The sequence below is a fragment of the Oncorhynchus mykiss genome, chromosome 8, assembly GCF_057628025.1.
Source record: "Oncorhynchus mykiss isolate SJ-2025 chromosome 8, ASM5762802v1, whole genome shotgun sequence".
Classification (NCBI taxonomy): domain Eukaryota; kingdom Metazoa; phylum Chordata; class Actinopteri; order Salmoniformes; family Salmonidae; genus Oncorhynchus; species Oncorhynchus mykiss.
In genome coordinates this window covers 75,038,277-75,058,259 of record NC_143029.1, presented here as the reverse complement: position 1 = coordinate 75,058,259, position 19,983 = coordinate 75,038,277, and the positions used below count along the sequence as shown (strand labels likewise).

Sequence of the window (19,983 nt, the reverse complement as noted above, 5' to 3'; positions counted from 1 at the left end):
CACTGGCCTCAAATAACTGGACTCTGGCTTCCTTTCTGAGCTCCCAATCTTTTAAAAATGTATTTATTTAACTAGGCAAGTCAGTTAAAAACAAATTATTATTTACAATGATGGCCTAGCCCAGCCAAATTATAACCCGGATGACGCTGGGCCAATTGTGCGCCGCCCTATGGGACTCCCAATCACTGCCAGTTGTGCTACAGCCTGGAAACTAACCAGGGTCTGTAGTGATGTCTCTAGCACTGAGATGCAGTGCCCGAGCTCCCGAGTGGCACAGCGGTCTATCTTAATACAGAACTAAATCACTTTGACTAAATGATGTCCCTTATCAGACCACTTTGATACTTGAAACTTTGTAAGTCAATAGTTGATCCGGTTCTTTGAGACAAATCTGTCCACACTGTTGCAATGGAGATCTCCTATCCACTGTCACCATGCTCATCAACCCAATGATGTAATTAGGAAAATTGCACTGGGGGTAAGGCCTACTGAAAGTAGTCTATATGAAAGGTTATTTAGGAATGCTGTATCATTTGAATTGAGCATTTATGTTAAAGAACTATCAGCTATAAATAAAGCAACATCTACCTCAGTCATTCACACTAAAACGTAACTAGCCTAGTGTGGAGGGCCCTTAAAACTTCACCAGTTGAGCAAACCAGTTGAGCACAGTGCACATTTCGTGTAAATATGCTGCGCTACAAGCAGTGGGAGAACGGCTTGAGTTCAATTAGGAGGAGTTGCGCAAAATGTCTGCAGAATGGCCTGGTCAGCAGTCTCCTCCCAGTAGTCTAGAGTGCGCTGCCGGGTGTGTGTTAACAAACGACAGAGAGGGAATTCCATGGAAAGGGAGCAAGTTTGAAGCTGCGCCCGGTCTCCTCGCATTGGCTTATCGATTGTGTCTGTCGTCTCGGTAACCGGAGATCCGATCCTGACTGACAATTTATCCGTGCGTAGGCAAATGGGGATGCAGGTTGGATTCAACTCACAAAAGGGGTGTATGGGGGAGTAATGTTACAATGTGTGCGGTGTGCAGAAGAGAAAAGAGTGCACCAATCTGTGAATAACGAGTTGGGGAAACAGATCTTCTATCACTTCCCCTGAATAAAAAAAACTCACCTCATTCTATCGTAATTGTAAGGTTCAAAGCCCTGGTTGACTTTTTAAAACATTTTTTTAAGCCAACTGCACAAACAGTTGTCTGTGTGTGTGCATTCATTGAGCGTAGAGGGGTCGCAGCACTTCACAGCTAAAGAGATAGAATATTGTAACATGTCTGCTTCTCGCCTAGGACAAATGTTACCATCCAGAAGCGTGAGCGTTTTGAACGGAGGAAATGTATGGTTTTTCGGCGGCGGGGCGCAATACCCCGCGGGGTACCTCGTCTCTGGGGTCCGCTCAATGCTGATTCCCTCTCAGCTGTCACCTTTTTCCCCCCAGAGTATAGCACCTTTAGGAGTCAGCGAACGGCGGCGTGGACTTGCCCAAGAGAAAATGACCGAGAATGGAGTGTTCTCCCGGGACAAGGTGTTGACCATCGACACCATGAACCCCAGGGTGAAGAACGTCGAGTATGCGGTGCGCGGACCCATTGTACAGCGCGCCATGCAGATCGAGAAAGAGCTGAGAGAGGTATGCTTAAAATAAACGTTATTAATTAAATCGTATTGTGATTTAGACTACCCTACACGCAAATGATTAGTTTCTCTCAGTTCGAAATATATTGCAGTTTTCAAAGTGGGAAAGCAATCTCTGACACTGTCCCATGCATTGTCAGTATTTCACCTAGACTCACTGCACCAGTCTGACTTTTAACCTAACTGGACACTACTCTCCTGTGGCCTCACTGGCTCTGCTTTTCTGAAATTGCAACTGTAGCAGAGTGACACGCTTGTTAAACTTGCGTAATATATGTGACGAGACGATTTTGGTGGCCTGTCACTGGCTAAAGATGTCCCTGTAAATGCCATAAGAAAGAAAAAAGCAACTCTGAAGTTAAATTGAGACTGATTATTTAAATAATCAAACGCTGATTCCAATCAGATTTGCATGTACAAATTATGTACAGTACCTGTCAAAAGTTTGGACACACCTAATTATTCCATGGTTTTTCTTTATTTTTACGATTGTCTACATTGTAGAATAATAGTGAAGACATCAAAACTATGAAATAACACATATGGAATCATGTAGTAATAAAAAAAGTGTTAGTTTGTGGAATTTCTTTCCTTTTTAATGTGTTTGAGCCAATCACTTGTTTTGTGACAAGGTAGGGGTGGCATACAGAAGATAGCCCTATTTGGTAAAAGACCAAGTCCATATTATGGAAAGAACAGCTCAAATAAGCAATGGGAAACAACAGTCCATCCTTACTTTAAGACATGAATCTCAGTCAATTTAGAACATTTCTATAACTTTGAAAGTTTCTTCAAGTGCAGTCAGATAACCATCAAGTGCTATGATGAAACTGGCTCTCATGAGGACAGCCACAGGAAAGGAAGACCAGAGTTACCTCTGCTGTAGAGGATAAAGTCATTAGAGTTAACTGCACCCCAGAAATTGCAGCCCAAATAAATCCTTCACAAAGTTTAAGTAACAGACACATCTCAACATCAAGTCTTCAGAGGAGACTGCGTGAATCAGGCTTTCATGGTTGAATTGCTGCAAAAAAACACTACTAAAGGACACCAATAATAAGAAGAGACCCCACCCACTTTGCCAAAGCACAGCCCCCACACCACTAGAAGGATATCTTCAACCACCAACTTACCATCCTGAGACAAGGCCGAGTATAGCCCACAAAGATCTCCGCCACGGTAAGGGCTATTTGACCAATAAGGAGAGTGATGGTTCTGTATCAGATGACCTGGCCTCCACAATCACCTGATCTCAACCCAATTGTGATGGTTTGGGATGAGTTGGACTGCAGAGTGAAGAAAAAGCAGCCAACAAGTGCTCAGCATATGTGGGAACTCCTTCAAGACTGTTGGAAAAGCCTTCCTCATATAGCTGGTTGAAAGAATGCCAAGAGTGTGCAAAGCTGTCATCAAGGCAAATGGTGGCTACTTAGAAGAATCTCAAATATAAAATATATTTAGATTTGTTTTACACTTTTTTTGGTTACTACATGATATTGTTATTTCATAGTTTTGATGTCTTCACTCACTATTATTCTACAATGTAAAAAATAGTACAAATAAAGAAAAACCCTTGAATGAGTAGGTGTGTCCAAACTTTTGACTGATACTGTATATCCCTGTACCAAGTTCGTTTGCCATCACCGCTTTGCCACAGATCTGTTATGACAACATCTGATCCATAGGTGAAATTTCCACAATATATACAGTTCTTCAGAAAGTATTCACACCCCTAGAATTTTTCCATATTGTGTTGTGTTAAAATGTGAGATTAAAATGGATTTCATTGTCATTTTTTTGTCAATGATCTACACAAAATACACTGTAATTTGAAAGTGGAAGAACAATTCTAACATTTGCAAAGAAATTATGAAAAATAAAACACAAATATATCTTCATTACATAAGTATTAACCCCCCTGAGTCAATACATGTTAGAATCACCTTTGGCAGCGATTACAGTCTCTTAGAGCTTTGCACACCTGGATTGTACAATATTTGCACATTCTTATTTTGAAAATTCTTCTAGCTCTGTCAAGTTGGTTATTGTTCATTGCTAGACAGCCATTTTCAAGTCTTGCCATAGATTTCCAAGCCGATTTATGTCAAAACTGTAACTAGGTCACTCAGGAACATTCAATGTCATCTTGGTAAGCCACTCCAGTGTATACTTGGCCTTGTGTTTTAGGTTGCGCTTTGTATTCAGGACATAAAGTTAGTTACTATATATATATATATTGGTTGGGTGCCCACTGGAGGTCAGGGGGCCCCCAGATAGCATATGAGCATGTTATGTTTGACATTGCTTATGTTATAAGCAATGTCAAAATGTACAGAATTTCAGGAAATGTAATTTAACTGTCAACTTGGCACTCCGGTACCGCTTGCCGTGTGGTAACAGAGAGAACAGTCTACGACTTGGGTGGCTGGATTCACACACACTCACACATACTGTGGACACACTTTCACACACTTCACATATGCTGCTGCTACTCTGTTTATTATATATCCTGATTGCCTAGTCACTTTTACCCCTACCTACATGTACATGTTACCTCAATTACCTCGACTAACCAGTGCCCCCGCACATTGACACGGTACCAGTACCCCCTGTATATAGCCTTGTTATTGTCATTTTATTGTGTTAATTTTTTTACTTTAGTTTATTTAGTAAATATTTTCTTAACCAACAATGTAGTTTTAAGAAAATAAGAGTTTGTAAGTACACATTTCACGCTAAGGTTTACACCTGTTGTATTCAGCACATGCGATAAATACAATTTTATTTGATTAGAATTCCTGTTGAGTACCTTTTCTTTCACTGAGACCGGAAGCTCAATAATTACTCACAGGTAAAAATCTCCCTTTCCCTTTCTCTTTCCATTTCACTTGGATAAATCACATTTTGATCTTGTAGTTGTGCAATAACTGGTTTACAGTGACTTTAGCAACTCTCGTCATGTGCTTGCACTTCCCTTTGCCCTCCAGTCTAACTGTTCACCAAAATCTAGACTTTTTGGGTGCATTTGCTCACACACCCAGTGTGTCGCCCTCCTGCCAAAGTCTACTACCTTGAAGGTTAGTTGACATTTTTTCAAGTTTGTTTAGCCTTCTGTTGGTCATCTGTTGATTTTGAAAGCAGGCAGATTGACCCTCACCTCTGTCTCTGTGTCTCTATCTCCCTCACCCTCTGTCTCTCTCTCTCCCTCACCCTTTGCCTCTCTCTCTCTCTCTCTCCCTCAAACTCTGTCTCTCTCCCTCTGTCTCTGTGTCTCTCTCACCCTCTGTCTCTGTGTCTCTCTCTCTCCCTCACCCTCTGTCTCTGTCTCTCTCTCTCCCTCACCCTTTGTCTCTCTCTCCCTCTGTCTCTGTGTCTCTCTCCCTCTGTCTCTGTGTCTCTCTCTCCCTCACCCTCCTTGTCTCTCTCTCCCTCACCCTCTGTCTCTGTGTCTCTCCCTCCTTCACCCTCTGTCTCTGTGTCTCTCCTTCACCCTCTGTCTCTGTGTCTCTCTCTCCTTCACCTTCACCCTCTGTCTCTGTCTCTCCCGCACCCTCTGTCTCTGTGTCTCTCTCTCCCTCACCCTCTGTGTCTCTATCTCCTTCACCCTCTGTCTCTGTGTCTCTCCTTCACCCTCTGTCTCTGTGTCTCTCCCTCGCCCTCTGTCTCTGTGTCTCTCCCTCACCCTCTGTCTCTGTGTCTCTCTCTCCATCGCCCTCGCCCTCTACCTCTGTGTCTCTCTCACCCTTGTCACTGTTTGTTCTCTGTTATACAGTATCAGAGTTGTTCTCTGAGCTGAGAAAGATTCAGGTCAAAGTCCACAAGTCAAACAGAAAACTGAGAGATTCAGTTCAGTCTGTGGTCTGTTTTTACATCAGCTCTATTTAAACGTCTGACCTCACAATGTCGTACAGTATGTCATCTATCATCAGAGGTCAGAGGTCAAATCCTCACTTTACCCCAGACCAATACCACTGTCTCCTTTAAAAGCAATAACTCATCACTCCTATATCCCCCCTGCAGTCCTGTGACATTTGTTATGTGAAATGGGTGAATGATCTAGACCAGAGATGGGAAACACTGATGGGGTAGTGGCCACAAAAAAATCTGAACTCATCATGAGGGGCTTTAGTTGCTCGTGGGTCTGTGTACCCACATCCATAACCACACATGCAGTCGGAGCCGGCCTCAGCCTTTTGGGGGCCCTTAGTAAAATGTAATTCTTTCCCCACCATCGTCCCTGATTCGTGCCCAGGTAGGGGCGAGGAGAGGGACGGAAGCTATACGGTTTCACTTGCTCCATAAAGATCCGATAATACCCCATAAGTGTAATCCTTACCTGCCCCATCCCCTCTTGCTTTCAGGGGTTGACAAGGAAACCCAGAGATAGTTTACTGTGTGTGCAAAGTGTAGTGTGCAAAGTGGCCCAATCTGAGTGCTATTTCTAGGAAAAAGATTGAAGTGTTTCTGTGTTTGAGAGAGAGCGAGGCACATTCTCTAGCTGGTTAGGGGGGTGGAGAGACTGCCATATGGTCTATGGTGACCTTTGCCAGACGGCCCTATGGCTTTACCAAAATGCAAAACGTAATCTTCATGGATTTTCTCTTTTATTTGTCCTGACTCATCCTCAAACACCCCAGGCAACCAGGAGCCTACCTGGCTTTGGGGCAGGTTGGTCATTCAGGAGTCTACCTGGCTTTGGGGCAGGTTGGTCATTCAGCGGTCTACCTGGCTTTGGGGCAGGTTGGTCATTCAGGAGCCTACCTGGCTTTGGGGCAGGTTGGTCATTCAGGAACCTACCTGGCTTTGGGGCAGGTTGGTCATTCAGGAACCTACCTGGCTTTGGGGCAGGTTGGTCATTCAGGAGCCTACCTCAGGGGTTTCCCAATAAGTTATTACATCGTTATGTCATACTGAGCACCTAGAAATAGAAACAATGTGTGTTTTGTTATGTATGGGGACATCCAAATATCCAACTAACACACAAACCATGTGCTGAATCAGGTGTAGTCTATCTGTTGACTCTTCCAAGTATAGCTGGGCCAAACCAGTCTTTTGTAACTAAGAATACCTGCTTTTTAAACTGAGCTCTGGTGAGTGTTAGGCTTGTATGTGAAAACAGGGCACAAAGCTTACATTCACTTGCTTGCCTTTATCTAAACTAGGTAAGGAAAGAACACACACTTTCAACAAAATCTGCTCTCTCTCTATCCTCTTTTCACCCTGTCTCTATGTTGTCTTACTAACATACAAACCTTTTTTGAGGGCTCAGAGGAACTGCAGTGTTTCAGGTGCAGATAAAGTTCAGGAAAATGTTCTGATACCTGAGACGACTTAAATGGTCATCATTAGTTCATTCCCCTCTTAGCCAAGCAGAAAGAGAAAAAACAGTGTGAGCAAAACAACGTCACATCAACAAATCCAGCCCAAATCATGTCAGTCAGAGCTTTTGTTCCTTGCTCATCGGTTGGCTGATGAACGGTGAACAAAAGGCCCACTAGTTTGTTCACAGATCTGTTTTTGCTGTCTTACCAACTCCTAGTCACAACAGATCTAGGACCAGGCTAGAGGCCCACGGAGATGCCTTCTACATCCTCAGGGGTAACCGTGGAGACTGCGGGAAGATTGTGCAATAGCACAGCACGCTGTCGCTTTCTTTAATGAATGAAAGGCATCATGTTACATCTCCTGCCTTGAAGAGTAAACTAGAATCCATAATGACGTCACTTTCTTTGGCCAGACTTCAAATTTGTTTTGCCAGACCAATTACAATGCTACTTGTCAGAGACAGAAAAGGAGAGGCAAATAAACGTACACGTGCAGAAAGAGCAAAAATCACTAGAGAACAGAGTTAAGCATTAGAGAGAGGACAACATCAACCGTAGGCTAGTCTCAATCATCTTACAAAGAACATGCAATAGACAGCACTCTGACAAGCCATAGGACTTAATCAGTGTATGTGTCAACAAGGGGTCTGCTAGGTGTTCTTAATCTGTGACAATTTAAAAAGCCCTGCTGAGATAAAATTCCTTCTTAGGAAGCTTCTTAGGACATTTTAGAAAGTTCCCAGTTTTTTTGCACATATGTTTTTAACCATACAGTATGTACTCTCTACTCTTAGTATGAATGCTGGGGACCGACTTTTTTTCTTTTTTTGCACATCTGTTAGCAGTGAAATGTAGGCTACTATCTACTCTCAGCATGAGTGGAATGGGAGATCCTTTGTATTCCGTGGGTGTCATTCTCCCTGTTGTTTGTGATTGGTCTGGACTGCAGAAACACCTCTGTCGTGTGACCGATTGGAGTGTAGTAGTTTTTCTTCTTCTGTTGTGTACTTTGGTGGTCATTGCTGGTTCAGCTGGCCCAATTAGATTGGATAAAGTCTCTGGTGGGTAGAACAACAGCGGGCCTGCTTTGCTTCCCACTGAGTTTGAATGAGTTCCACTTGAGGCCACCAACTGCTGTCTATCTTGTTATATAGGGTGTCAAATACCAAACATCTGGACACTGACTGAGGAGTCTGTGTTCTTGGCCAGTTCAGTTCCATCATCCATCAAGGCCAGTTTGATACATTCAACTGCTTGACATATTGTTCTCCGTTACTGTATTCTGAGAGAAGTAGCTAAGTAGTGGCATTTTATTGACCTATAAGGACAGAGAAAATGGTACAGACAGCTACCCCCTGTTTCTATTGGCTTATAAGGACATAATGTCACCACACTCCCTAAAAACCTCCCCAAATTCAGTTTTTACCATTCTCCATGTCGCAGTTGACACCTGCTTTACTACTTGACGTCTGTATGTTTCTACAGCTGGAGTCTAGCTGATGCAACACTTCACAAGGCTTTCAGGCAGCCTGGGAATGTGTGTCTCTTTTTGTTTTCCAGATAGCATTTTCTATGCTTTAATATACACTGAGTGTACAAAACATTATGAGCACCTGTTCTTTCCGTGATATAGACAGACCAGGTGAATCCAGGTGAAAGCTATGAACCCTTATTGATGTCACTAATTAAATTCACTTAAATCAGTGTAGATGAAGGTAAGGAGACAGGTTAAAGAAGGATTTTCAAGCCTTTAGACAATGGAGACATTGATTATGTATGTTTACCATTCAGAGGGTGAATAGTCAAGACAAAAGATTTAAGTGCCTATAAACGGGGTATGGTAGTAGGTGCGAGGTGCTCCAGTTTGAGTGAACACTGCTGGGTTTTTCACGCTCAACAGTTCCTGTGTGTATCTTAGTGGTCCACCACCCAAAGGACATCCAGCCAACTTGACACAACTGTGGGAAGCATTGGAGTCAACATGGGCCAGCATCCCTGTGGAACGCTTTCGACACCTTGTAGAGTCCATGCCCCGACACATTGAGGCTGTTATGAGGGCAAAAGGTGGTGCAACTCAATATTAGGACAGTGTTCCTAATGTTTTGTACACTCAAGGTGAGTCTTGTTTTGACTCCCTCCACTCTGCTTCCAAACACACGTAGACGCACATTATGTGGTATGTATTTGTAGGTAGGTGTGTCTTATCTTATCATTTGCAAACCCTGCCTCCCTTTACACATTACACCTTCACAGAGACCGCTAACATTGGATTGTATTACTCCCGTTTTATGTTTTGTACAGCGCTAATGTCCTACATTTTAGGACAAAAGGCAAGGGGAGTGGAGAGCATGTATTGAACCAATGAATGTTTGCATAAGACTATACCTGATGTTTACATAAAACTATACCTGATGTTTGCATAAGACTATACCTGATGTTTGCATAAGACTATACCTGATGTTTGCAAAAGACTATACCTGATGTTTGCAAAAGACTATACCTGATTTTGTGTTTGTGCTTGAGAGTTGAATAAGTAAAAACACTTGGTAAAGAAAATTATAAAGAGCTGTTTGGCTGTTACTCAGGGTTGTCTATTTTAGTGCATTTGCTATCGACTAACATTGTTTGAGAGAGAGAGAGAGAGGTTGGGAGAGGAGAGGAGGGAGGGAGAGAAATAACGAGACAGTGTGTGAGAGGGAGGGAGAAAGAGAGAGGGAGAAAGAGAGTGAGACAGAAAGAGAAATATAGCTGACGCCAATGCCAAGCCTTTTCCAGAGCTCTTGTTTGTTCTCCTGATAGCATGACTACAGTAGATGGGCACCTTTAGCTTTACCTGAGGTAGTGGAGACATCTGAGATTAGAGCCGTGGCTGGAGTCTAGGAGGACGTGACCTCATACTCATGTCTTAGTTATAGAGGGACACACTCAGATTAAGTAGTTCTGAATGGTTAAGTATGAGTTCATAGGTTTATAAAGAATAAGGTAACGTATTGGTCTGCATTTCTGCACTGCACACCCCTGGGATCCAGCAAATCCTTCATCCATCTCTTTCTTCCTTGCCCTAGTCTTTTCATCGTTTTGTGTCTTGTTTCTGTGTCCTGAAGGGACTGAAGAAGCCTTTCACTGAGGTCATCAAGGCCAACATCGGTGACGCCCATGCCATGGGCCAGCAGCCAATCACCTTCTTCCGACAGGTCTGCTTTTATTCCCTAAGTTCCAAACCATTTATTTAATACCTCAGTTCTCTTTTTGATTACAGGATGTCTTTCATTCTCCTTTATCATTTGAAACCGTTCTAAGGCAAAAACACATTGTGACCTTTTCATGCAGATTCATGTGGTGTTTCATGCAGATTTGTGTACATTATTCAGCATCAACTTCTGCCTGTTCCTCACCTTACTCTCTGTCCTCCCTTCCTCCTCAAGGTCTTGGCACTCTGCTCCTACCCGGAACTATTGAATGAAAACATGTTTCCAGAGGATGCCAAAAACAGAGCACGACGCATTCTGCATGCTTGTGGAGGCGGTAGTGTAGGTATGTTGTTCATGCACTGGATGGAATGTGTATTATAAGGATGTAAGTTAAAATATAATTATGTTTTGGCCAATAGGCCTGTGTTAGCCTTTTGGTGACCGCATAAACAATGAAATGACCTCCAACTCCGGTCCTGGAGCACTGTAGTGTATTGAGTTCTCTCTCTCTCTCTCAGGTGCATACAGTGTAGTGTATTTAGTTCTCTCTCTCTCTCAGGTGCATACAGTGTAGTGTATTGAGTTCTCTCTCTCTCTCAGGTGCATACACTGTAGTGTATTGAGTTCTCTCTCTCTCTCTCAGGTGCATACAGTGCCAGCCAGGGAATAGACTGTGTGCGGCAGGACGTGGCTCGCTACATCGAGCGTCGGGACGGGGGTGTACCCTGTGACCCAGACAACGTCTACCTCACCACCGGCGCCAGCGACGGCATCGTAGTAAGAACTCAATACAAAATCAAATAATTGTGTTTTAAAGTAACATTCTCACTGCAGATAAAGAGGAAGGCGTAAGGAGAGCTTTGAGGATTATAGGCTTGAGGTGCACCTATCAGTCGGTCTTTCTCCCAGCAACTTTATCACCTATTATTCTTGATTGATTGATTGCATGAATTACCTACCATTTGCTTACCAACTCACTCCCTTCTCCTCTCCCCTGTCTTTCCTAGACCATGCTGAAACTATTGGTGTGTGGTGAGGGTGCATCGAGGACAGGGGTGATGATCTCCATCCCTCAGTACCCTCTGTACTCGGCTGCCCTGGCTGAGTTGGGCGCTGTACAGGTCAACTACTACCTGAACGAGGAGAAGTGCTGGAGCATGGACCTTAGTGAGCTAGAGAGCTCCCTAGCGGAGGCCAGGAAGCACTGCAACCCCAAAGCCCTCTGCATCATCAACCCTGGTAACCCCACTGGTAAGTAGCCAAGCTTAACTGGGGGTTGAACTTCCTGATTTAGCCTTGGTTTCAATTCTCCTCATTAAGAAATGCGACTGAGAACGAGATTTGAGTCTTGAAGACGTGCTTTGATGTGGGTGTCTCTCTTGTGTGTTCAAACATTAGAAGTGTACGTATTTTTGCTCTGCCAAAACAGTTACACTCACCCTTCTAGATAACTTGCAACTTTCTAAACAGTTCTTGTGTCTGTTCTTGCGTTATTCCTAATTATCTTGCAAAATATCATTTTTCCGTCCAGTCATGACACTAGATGGCGCCAGAGGACAAAGATCCCACTTGGACAGAAACCAAAATGCCCAGTTCTACTAATATGATTCTGAACCTTTCCCTCTCCAACTCTGTGATAGGTCAGGTCCAGAGCAGACAGTGTATTGAGGACGTGATCCGATTCGCTGCTAAAGAGCGACTCTTCCTGATGGCTGATGAGGTAAACCAATCAGACCTTTTTGTCATCCTCCTCATAAACATAATTTCACCTCTACATTCATCTCTTACCCCCTGACATCCCTCTCTCTCTGTCCCTCTCCTCCAGGTGTACCAGGATAATGTGTATGCGGAGGGTTGCCAGTTCCATTCCTTTAAGAAGGTGCTTTTTGAGTTGGGACCAGAGTACTCTGACAATGTAGAACTGGCGTCCTTCCACTCCACCTCCAAGTGCTACATGGGAGAGTAAGATCATTCTCATTACTTTAACATGACCTGAAATATCAACCATTATATGACCTTACTACTTCAACCAATATAGAAATAGGGAGACCTGTAGCTATGGTGCAGTTGTGTCTTGCCTTCTGAGTCTCTGATTTCTCTCTCTCTTCTCCTGCCTGTTAGGTGTGGTTTCCGTGGGGGTTACATGGAGGTGATTAATATGGACGCGGAGGTGCAGGCCCAGCTCTCTAAGCTGGTGTCGGTCAGACTGTGTCCCCCCGTCCCTGGTCAGGCTCTGATGGACCTCGTGGTCAACTCTCCCCAGCCTGGAGAACCTTCCCACATCACCTTCATGAAGGTAATGATATATGGTCATTAAGCAGACATTGACTTAAATGACATACCAGACTGTCAACATTGACAGGGACACACATTCAATATATACTGAGTATACAAAACATTAAGAACACTGGCTCTTTCCCTGACATAGACTGACCAGGTGAATCCAGCTGAAAGCTGGGATTATTGATGTCACTTGTTAAATCCACCTCAATCAGTGTAGATGAAGGGGAGGAGACATGTTAAAGAAGGATGTTTAAGCCTTGAGACAATTGATACATGGATTGTGTTTGTGTGCCACACACGCACACACACACACCACAAACACACACACACACACACACACACACACACACACACACACACACACACACACACACACACACACACACACACACACACACACACACACACACACTCTTCTCCATGTCCAGGAGCGCACAGCCACCCTCAGTCTCCTGGCAGAGAAGGCTAAACTGACAGAGCAGATTCTGAACACAGTACCTGGGATCACCTGTAACCCTGTTCAGGGAGCCATGTACTCATTCCCTAACATCAGCCTACCAGAGAAATCCATCAAGGAAGCTAAGGTCAGTTAATACCACTATAATTTACCAGGGCCCCCTTTTTTTGGACTAGCCCTGTATACACATGAATAAACAACAATTACACTATATATATTATATACACATCAATTACCAAATTATTCATATGGTTGCAAAACACAATCATATGAAACAAACCCATTCTTCAGTAGATGTACAACACAGCAGCTCTGGTGTTGAGGACTGAAATACTAATCCAGGAAATTAGAAAATTATGGAGTTTATGGTCCCATCACCTGTTGAAATAAATACACCAATTAAGTTGATATATTTGATTGTGAGATGCGTTTCCTGTATACAGTATGTACAGTACCAGTCAAAAGTTTGGACACCCCTACCTACTCATTCAAGGGTTTTTCTTTATTTTTACTATTTTCTACATTGTAGAAGACATCAAAACTATGAAATAACACATATGGAATCATGTAGCAACCAAACAAGTGTTAAACAAATCAACATATATGTAATATTTTAGATTCTTCAAAGTAGTCATCCTTTGCCTTTAGGAAAGCTTTGCACACTCTTGGCATTCTCTCAACCAGCTACACGTGGAATGCTTTTCCAACCGTCTTGAAGGAGTTCCCACATATGCTGAGCACTTGTTGGCTGCTTTTCATTCACTCTGCAGTCCAACTCATCTCAAACTATCTTAATTGGGTTGAGGCCAGGTGATTGTGGAGGCCAGGTCATCTGATGCAGCACTCAATCACTTTCCTTGGTCAAATAGCCCTTAAACAGCCTGGAGGTGTGTTGGGTCATTGTCCTGTTGAAAAACAAATGATAGCCCCACTAAGCGCAAACCAGATGGGATGGTGTATCACTGCAGAATGCTGTGAATTCTAAATAAATCATAGACAGTGTCACCAGCAAAGCACCCCACACCATCACTACTCCATGCTTCACGGTGGGAACCACACATGCGGAGAACATCCGTTCACCTACTTTGCGTCTCACAAAGAGACGACGGTTGGAACCAAACATTTCTAATTTGGACTCGTCAGACCAAAGGACAGATTTCCACTGGTCTAATGTTCATTGCTGGTGTTTCTTGGCTCAAGCAAGTCTCTTCTTCTTATTGGTGTCTTTAGTAGTGGTTTCTTTGCAGCAATTCGACTATGAAGTCCTGATTCCTGCAGTCTCCTCTGAACAGTTGATGTTGAGATGTGTCTGTTACTTGAACTCTGGGCAGCATTTATTTGAGCTGCAATTTCTGAGGCTGGTAACTCTAATGAACGTATCCTCTGCAGCAGAGGTATCTCTGGGTCTTCCTTTCCTGTGGCGGTCCTCATGAGAACCAGTTTCATCATAGCGCTTGATAGTTTTTGCGATTGCACTTGAAGAAACTTTCAAAGTTCTTGAAATGTTCCGGATTGACTGACCTTCATGTCTTAAAGTAATGATAGACCGTTGTTTCTCTTTGCTTATTTGAGCTGTTCTTGCCATAATATGGACTTGGTATTTTACCAAATCTTCTGTATACCACCCCTACCTTGTCACAACACAACTGATGGGTCATATCCATTAAGAAGGAAAGAAATTCCACAAATTAACTTTTAACAAAGCACACCTGTTAATTGAAATGCATTCCATGAAGCTGGTTGAGAGAATGCCAAGCGTGTGCAAAGCTGTCTTCAAGGCAAATGGTGGCTACTTTGAAGAATCTCAAATCTAAAATATACTGTATTTTGAATTGTTTAACACTTTTTTGTTTACTACATGATTCCATGTGTTTTTTCATAGTGTTGATGTCTTCACTATTATTCTACAATGTAGAAAATAGTAAAAATAAAGAAAAACCCTTGAATGAGTAGGTGTGTCCAAACTTTTGACCAGTACTGTATGTGCCATCCCACTGTAATACCTCTTTTCCTCTTTGTCTCTCTCTCTCTCCCCCCAGGCGCTTGGCCAGGCTCCAGACATGTTCTACTGTATGAATCTGTTGGAGGAGACTGGCATCTGTCTGGTCCCAGGAAGTGGCTTCGGACAGAAGGACGGCACCTACCACTTCAGGTCTGGACAACCCAGTTTGCTCAAACATTTTACCACAGCCTTTCACATCCTGAGATGGGTATAATTTCCCTTTTTGATATACCTAACAAGGTAGAAATGTATGCAACAGAAAAATAGTATATATGGCCTTTAGTTTCCAATGCCCTGTATTTCGTTCAAAGTTCCCTTTCTCTCTCTCTCTTCCTCTTTCCCTCGTTCCAGGATGACCATTCTGCCGCCCACAGACAAGCTGAAGATCTTACTGGCTAAAGTAAAAGAGTTCCACCAGAAATTCACTCAGCAGTACTCTTAACTATCTTCCTTAACTTCCTAACTTTCACCCAATCAGAAGAGAATAGCACACTGAACACTATGCACAGTCTACCAGCCAACCTAACAGAATTTCTGTCACTAAGTGCCTACTGTGTTAGTGACTCTGTCGCCAGTCACCTTGATCATGCACTTTAGCCCCTTAGCCTACAAGATTCCAATAAATGGTGGACTCCGACTGTACATGTAAAACTGTAGTGATTATGAACACCCGGGATATTGGGAGATGTAGTTTTTAGAAATCAGGACAAGAGCTGTAGTTTTTTATTTTGGGACATATCAAATTCAGTTCAATCTGGCATACTTGATAAAATGTATATTAATTGTCATCTCAGTTGTGTTTTTGTGTGTGTGCGTGCGTGTGTGTGGGAAAGAGGGTATGTGTCCTTGTGTGTGTTTCATGATTACAAGTCAAGGCCAGTATGATGGTACAGTAGTGCTGTATGAAATGAAGAAACTGAAAGCACTAGTACATTATTTCCAAACTCTGTAGAAATGATTTTGTCAGTATTGTAGACAAAGGCACAGGGAAGAATTGTGTATTAGAGAAGCTTTCACAATGATTTTAAATTGAAAGATTATTTTATTGTATTGAAAATCTCCATCATATAGTCTTTTATAATCATAGTTTCAATTTGGCCCTTTTTTGTGTGTACATTTTCACCATCGTACATTCTATATAGCAAACTAATGGAAAAACCTGGACAAAGAAAAGACAGCAGGGAGAAGAATTTTGAATAGCAGGAGTATGAAATTCAAGGTTATTAAAGTGAGATTTAAAAAAAAAAATGCAGTCAGGGATTTTCTGAATTATGAAGACAACAGCCGTGGATGACAATTATCATGGGAGTGAGTGAGGAGGTTCCTGAATAAACACACACACACACTCCCTTGGGAGAGGCTGTAAGTCCACTTGTCTGTCCCCTGCGGAGTCTGTCAGATCTAGAGGATAAAAGCACATCATGTTCCACAACTACCTACATTACATGGTACACAACAACCACCGTACAATACACCAGCCAGCACCACCTTACAACCATACATCCAACCCCTCCTCTCCAGCCGTACAGACAGCCCTCCTGAGCCCCCATACCTACAGTGGGAAAGGGAGTTGGGTTGAGTCCATTAAAACTCAAGCTTTTAATCTGTAAAGATTTTTCTCCCTCCTTCTCTCTACAGGGGCTGCCAGCCTTCATTATCCATGACAAAGCACAGCCCCTTTCTTAATTAACCACCTTTTAGTATTTCTATATCCTTTACAATCCCACCTCACAGCCCTTACAATCTCCCCTCACAGCCCTTACAATCTCCCCTCACAGTCCTTACATCTCCCCTCACAGCCCTTACAATCTCCCCTCACAGCCCTTACAATCTCCCCTCACAGTCCTTACATCTCCTCTCACAGCCCTTACAATCTCCCCTCACAGTCCTTACATCTCCTCTCACAGCCCTTACAATCTTCCCTCAGCCCTTACATCTGCCCTTACAATCTCCCCTCACAGCCCTTACAATCTCCCCTCACAGCCCTTACATCTCCTCACAGCCCTTACGATCTTTCCTCACAGCCCTTACATCTGCCCTTACAGTCTCCCCTCACAGCCCTTACATCCCACCTCACAGCCCTTACATCTCCTCTCACAGCCCTTACAATCTCCCCTCACAGCCCTTACAATCTCCCCTCACAGCCCTTACAATCTTCCCTCAGCCCTTACATCTGCCCTTACAATCTCCCCTCACAGCCCTTACATCTCCTCACAGCCCTTATAATCTTTTCTCACAGCCCTTACATCTGCCCTTACAATCTCCCCTCACAGCCCTTACATCTCCTCCACAACTACCTACATTACATGGTACACAACAACCACCGTACAATACACCAGCCAGCACCACCTTACAACCATACATCCAACCCCTCCTCTCCAGCCGTACAGACAGCCCTCCTGAGCCCCCATACCTACAGTGGGAAAGGGAGTTGGGTTGAGTCCATTAAAACTCAAGCTTTTAATCTGTAAAGATTTTTCTCCCTCCTTCTCTCTACAGGGGCTGCCAGCCTTCATTATCCATGACAAAGCACAGCCCCTTTCTTAATTAACCACCTTTTAGTATTTCTATATCCTTTACAATCCCACCTCACAGCCCTTACAATCTCCCCTCACAGCCCTTACAATCTCCCCTCACAGTCCTTACATCTCCCCTCACAGCCCTTACAATCTCCCCTCACAGCCCTTACAATCTTCCCTCAGCCCTTACATCTGCCCTTACAATCTCCCCTCACAGCCCTTACAATCTCCCCTCACAGCCCTTACATCTCCTCACAGCCCTTACGATCTTTCCTCACAGCCCTTACATCTGCCCTTACAGTCTCCCCTCACAGCCCTTACATCCCACCTCACAGCCCTTACATCTCCTCTCACAGCCCTTACAATCTCCCCTCACAGCCCTTACAATCTCCCCTCACAGCCCTTACAATCTTCCCTCAGCCCTTACATCTGCCCTTACAATCTCCCCTCACAGCCCTTACATCTCCTCACAGCCCTTATAATCTTTTCTCACAGCCCTTACATCTGCCCTTACAATCTCCCCTCACAGCCCTTACATCTCCTCTCACAGCCATTACAATCTCCCCTCACAGCCCTTACAATCTCCCCTCACAGCCCTTACAATCTCCCATCACAATCTCCCCTCACAACCCTTACATCCCACCTCACAGCCCTTACATCTCCTCTCACAGCCCTTACAATCTCCCCTCACAGCCTTTACATCTCCCCTCACAGCCCTTACATCACCCCTCACAGCCCTTACATCTCCACTCACAGCCCTTGCAATCTTCCCTCAGCCCTTACATCTGCCCTTACAATCTCCCCTCACAGCCCTTACAATCTCACCTCACAGCCCTTACATCTTTTCTCACAGCCCTTACATCTGCCCTTACAATCTCCCCTCACAGCCATTACATCTCCTCTCACAGCCATTACAATCTCCCCTCACAGCCCTTACAATCTTCCATCACAATCTCCCCTCACAACCCTTACATCCCACCTCACAGCCCTTACATCTCCTCTCACAGCCCTTACAATCTCCCCTCACATCCCTTACATCTCCTCTCACAGCCCTTACATCTCCCCTCACAGCCCCTACAATCTCCCCTCACAGCCCTTACAATCTCACCTCACATCCCTTACATCTCCTCTCACAGCCCTTACATCTCCCCTCACAGCCCCTACAATCTCCCCTCACAGTCCTTACAATATCCCCTCACAGCCCTTACATCCCACCTCACAGCCCTTACATCCCACCTCACAGCCCTTACATCTCCACTCACAGCCCTTGCAATCTTCCCTCAGCCCTTACATCTGCCCTTACAATCTCCCCTCACAGCCCTTACAATCTCACCTCACAGCCCTTACATCTCCTCTCACAGCCCTTACATCTCCCCTCACAGCCCCTACAATCTCCCCTCACAGCCCTTACAATCTCACCTCACAGCCCTTACATCTCCTCTCACAGCCCTTACATCTCCCCTCACAGCCCCTACAATCTCCCCTCACAGTCCTTACAATCTCCCCTCACAGCCCTTACATCCCACCTCACAGCCCTTACATCCCACCTCACAGCCCTTACATCTCCTCTCACAGCCCTTACAATCTCCCCTCACAGCCCTTACAATCTCCCCTCACAGCCCTTACAATCTCCCCTCACAGCCCTTACATCCCACCTCACAGCCCTTACATCTCCTCTCACAGCCCTTACAATCTCCTATCACAGCCCTTACATCTCCCCTCACAGCCCTTACATCTCCCCTCACAGCCCTTACACCTCCCCTCACATCTCCCCTCACAGCCCTTACAATCTCCCCTCACAGCCCTTACATCCCACCTCACAGCCCTTACATCTCCTCTCACAGCCCTTACAATCTCCTATCACAGCCCTTACATCTCCCCTCACAGCCCTTACATCTCCCCTCACAGCCCTTACATCTCCCCTCACAGCCCCTCACAGTTCTCACTAATTTAATTGGGTGCGCTTGTTTTACACAGTCACCGTTCTACATCTTCGTTCCCTGAGAGACAGCAAAAATGTTATCTCTTTGTCATTATAGTGGTAACTCCTCTTTCGGATAATAATTCAGATATGAATGATATTCAAGTGGGTGAATAAGTGATTGAAACAATCAAGCCAACAAGTTTGAAACAAATAATTTGAGAGAGAGAGACTGAGGGGGACCATCTGTCCAGAAAGCCTTTTCTCCGTGTCCAGCAGATGTCCTGATATTGGATGGTACTTAGCTACACGGTATTAACTCACAAGTGGATAAATGGGGTGTCAACAACATACTAGTACTATTGTTCAAATATGACAAATTCAGTTAAGGATTGATTCCCAGTGAATTGTCTGACCCTTATATCTGACCATAACCTACTTGTCATACTATCTACATGTATACTTTGGAATATTAACATGTAATAACGTTAATTTACAGATGAACTTCAAAACATTTTCACAACCACTACCAAACTATTTTATATAGCAATACAAAATTACAGAAATCTCTATATTGCAGGCTCATGAACACAAGAAAACACAAGCTTAACTAGCAATTGTCTCATGATGACACTGTATCGGTTTCTCT

General features: G+C 44.0%; 1 protein-coding gene across 3 annotated transcripts; it reads left to right on the top strand.

Annotated features, from left to right (window-relative positions):
- The first annotated feature begins 664 nt into the window (after positions 1-664).
- On the top strand, positions 665-16,142 carry LOC110530513 (alanine aminotransferase 2-like). 3 transcript variants are annotated; one of them, XM_021613665.3, is made up of 12 exons: positions 665-949; positions 1,441-1,632; positions 10,066-10,155; positions 10,387-10,495; positions 10,796-10,929; positions 11,160-11,403; positions 11,793-11,872; positions 11,978-12,114; positions 12,274-12,448; positions 12,864-13,019; positions 14,932-15,044; positions 15,246-16,142. In XM_021613665.3, the coding sequence occupies exons 2-12, from the start codon at positions 1,495-1,497 to the stop codon at positions 15,334-15,336; spliced, it is 1,467 nt and encodes a 488-aa protein (XP_021469340.3). In that variant the 5' UTR covers positions 665-949; positions 1,441-1,494; the 3' UTR covers positions 15,337-16,142. The 3 variants fall into 3 exon arrangements, with proteins under 3 accessions (XP_021469340.3, XP_021469339.3, XP_021469338.3); XM_021613664.3 differs by having other exon boundaries at positions 778-973; XM_021613663.3 differs by lacking the exon at positions 665-949 and having other exon boundaries at positions 1,094-1,632.
- Positions 16,143-19,983: the final 3,841 nt, after the last annotated feature.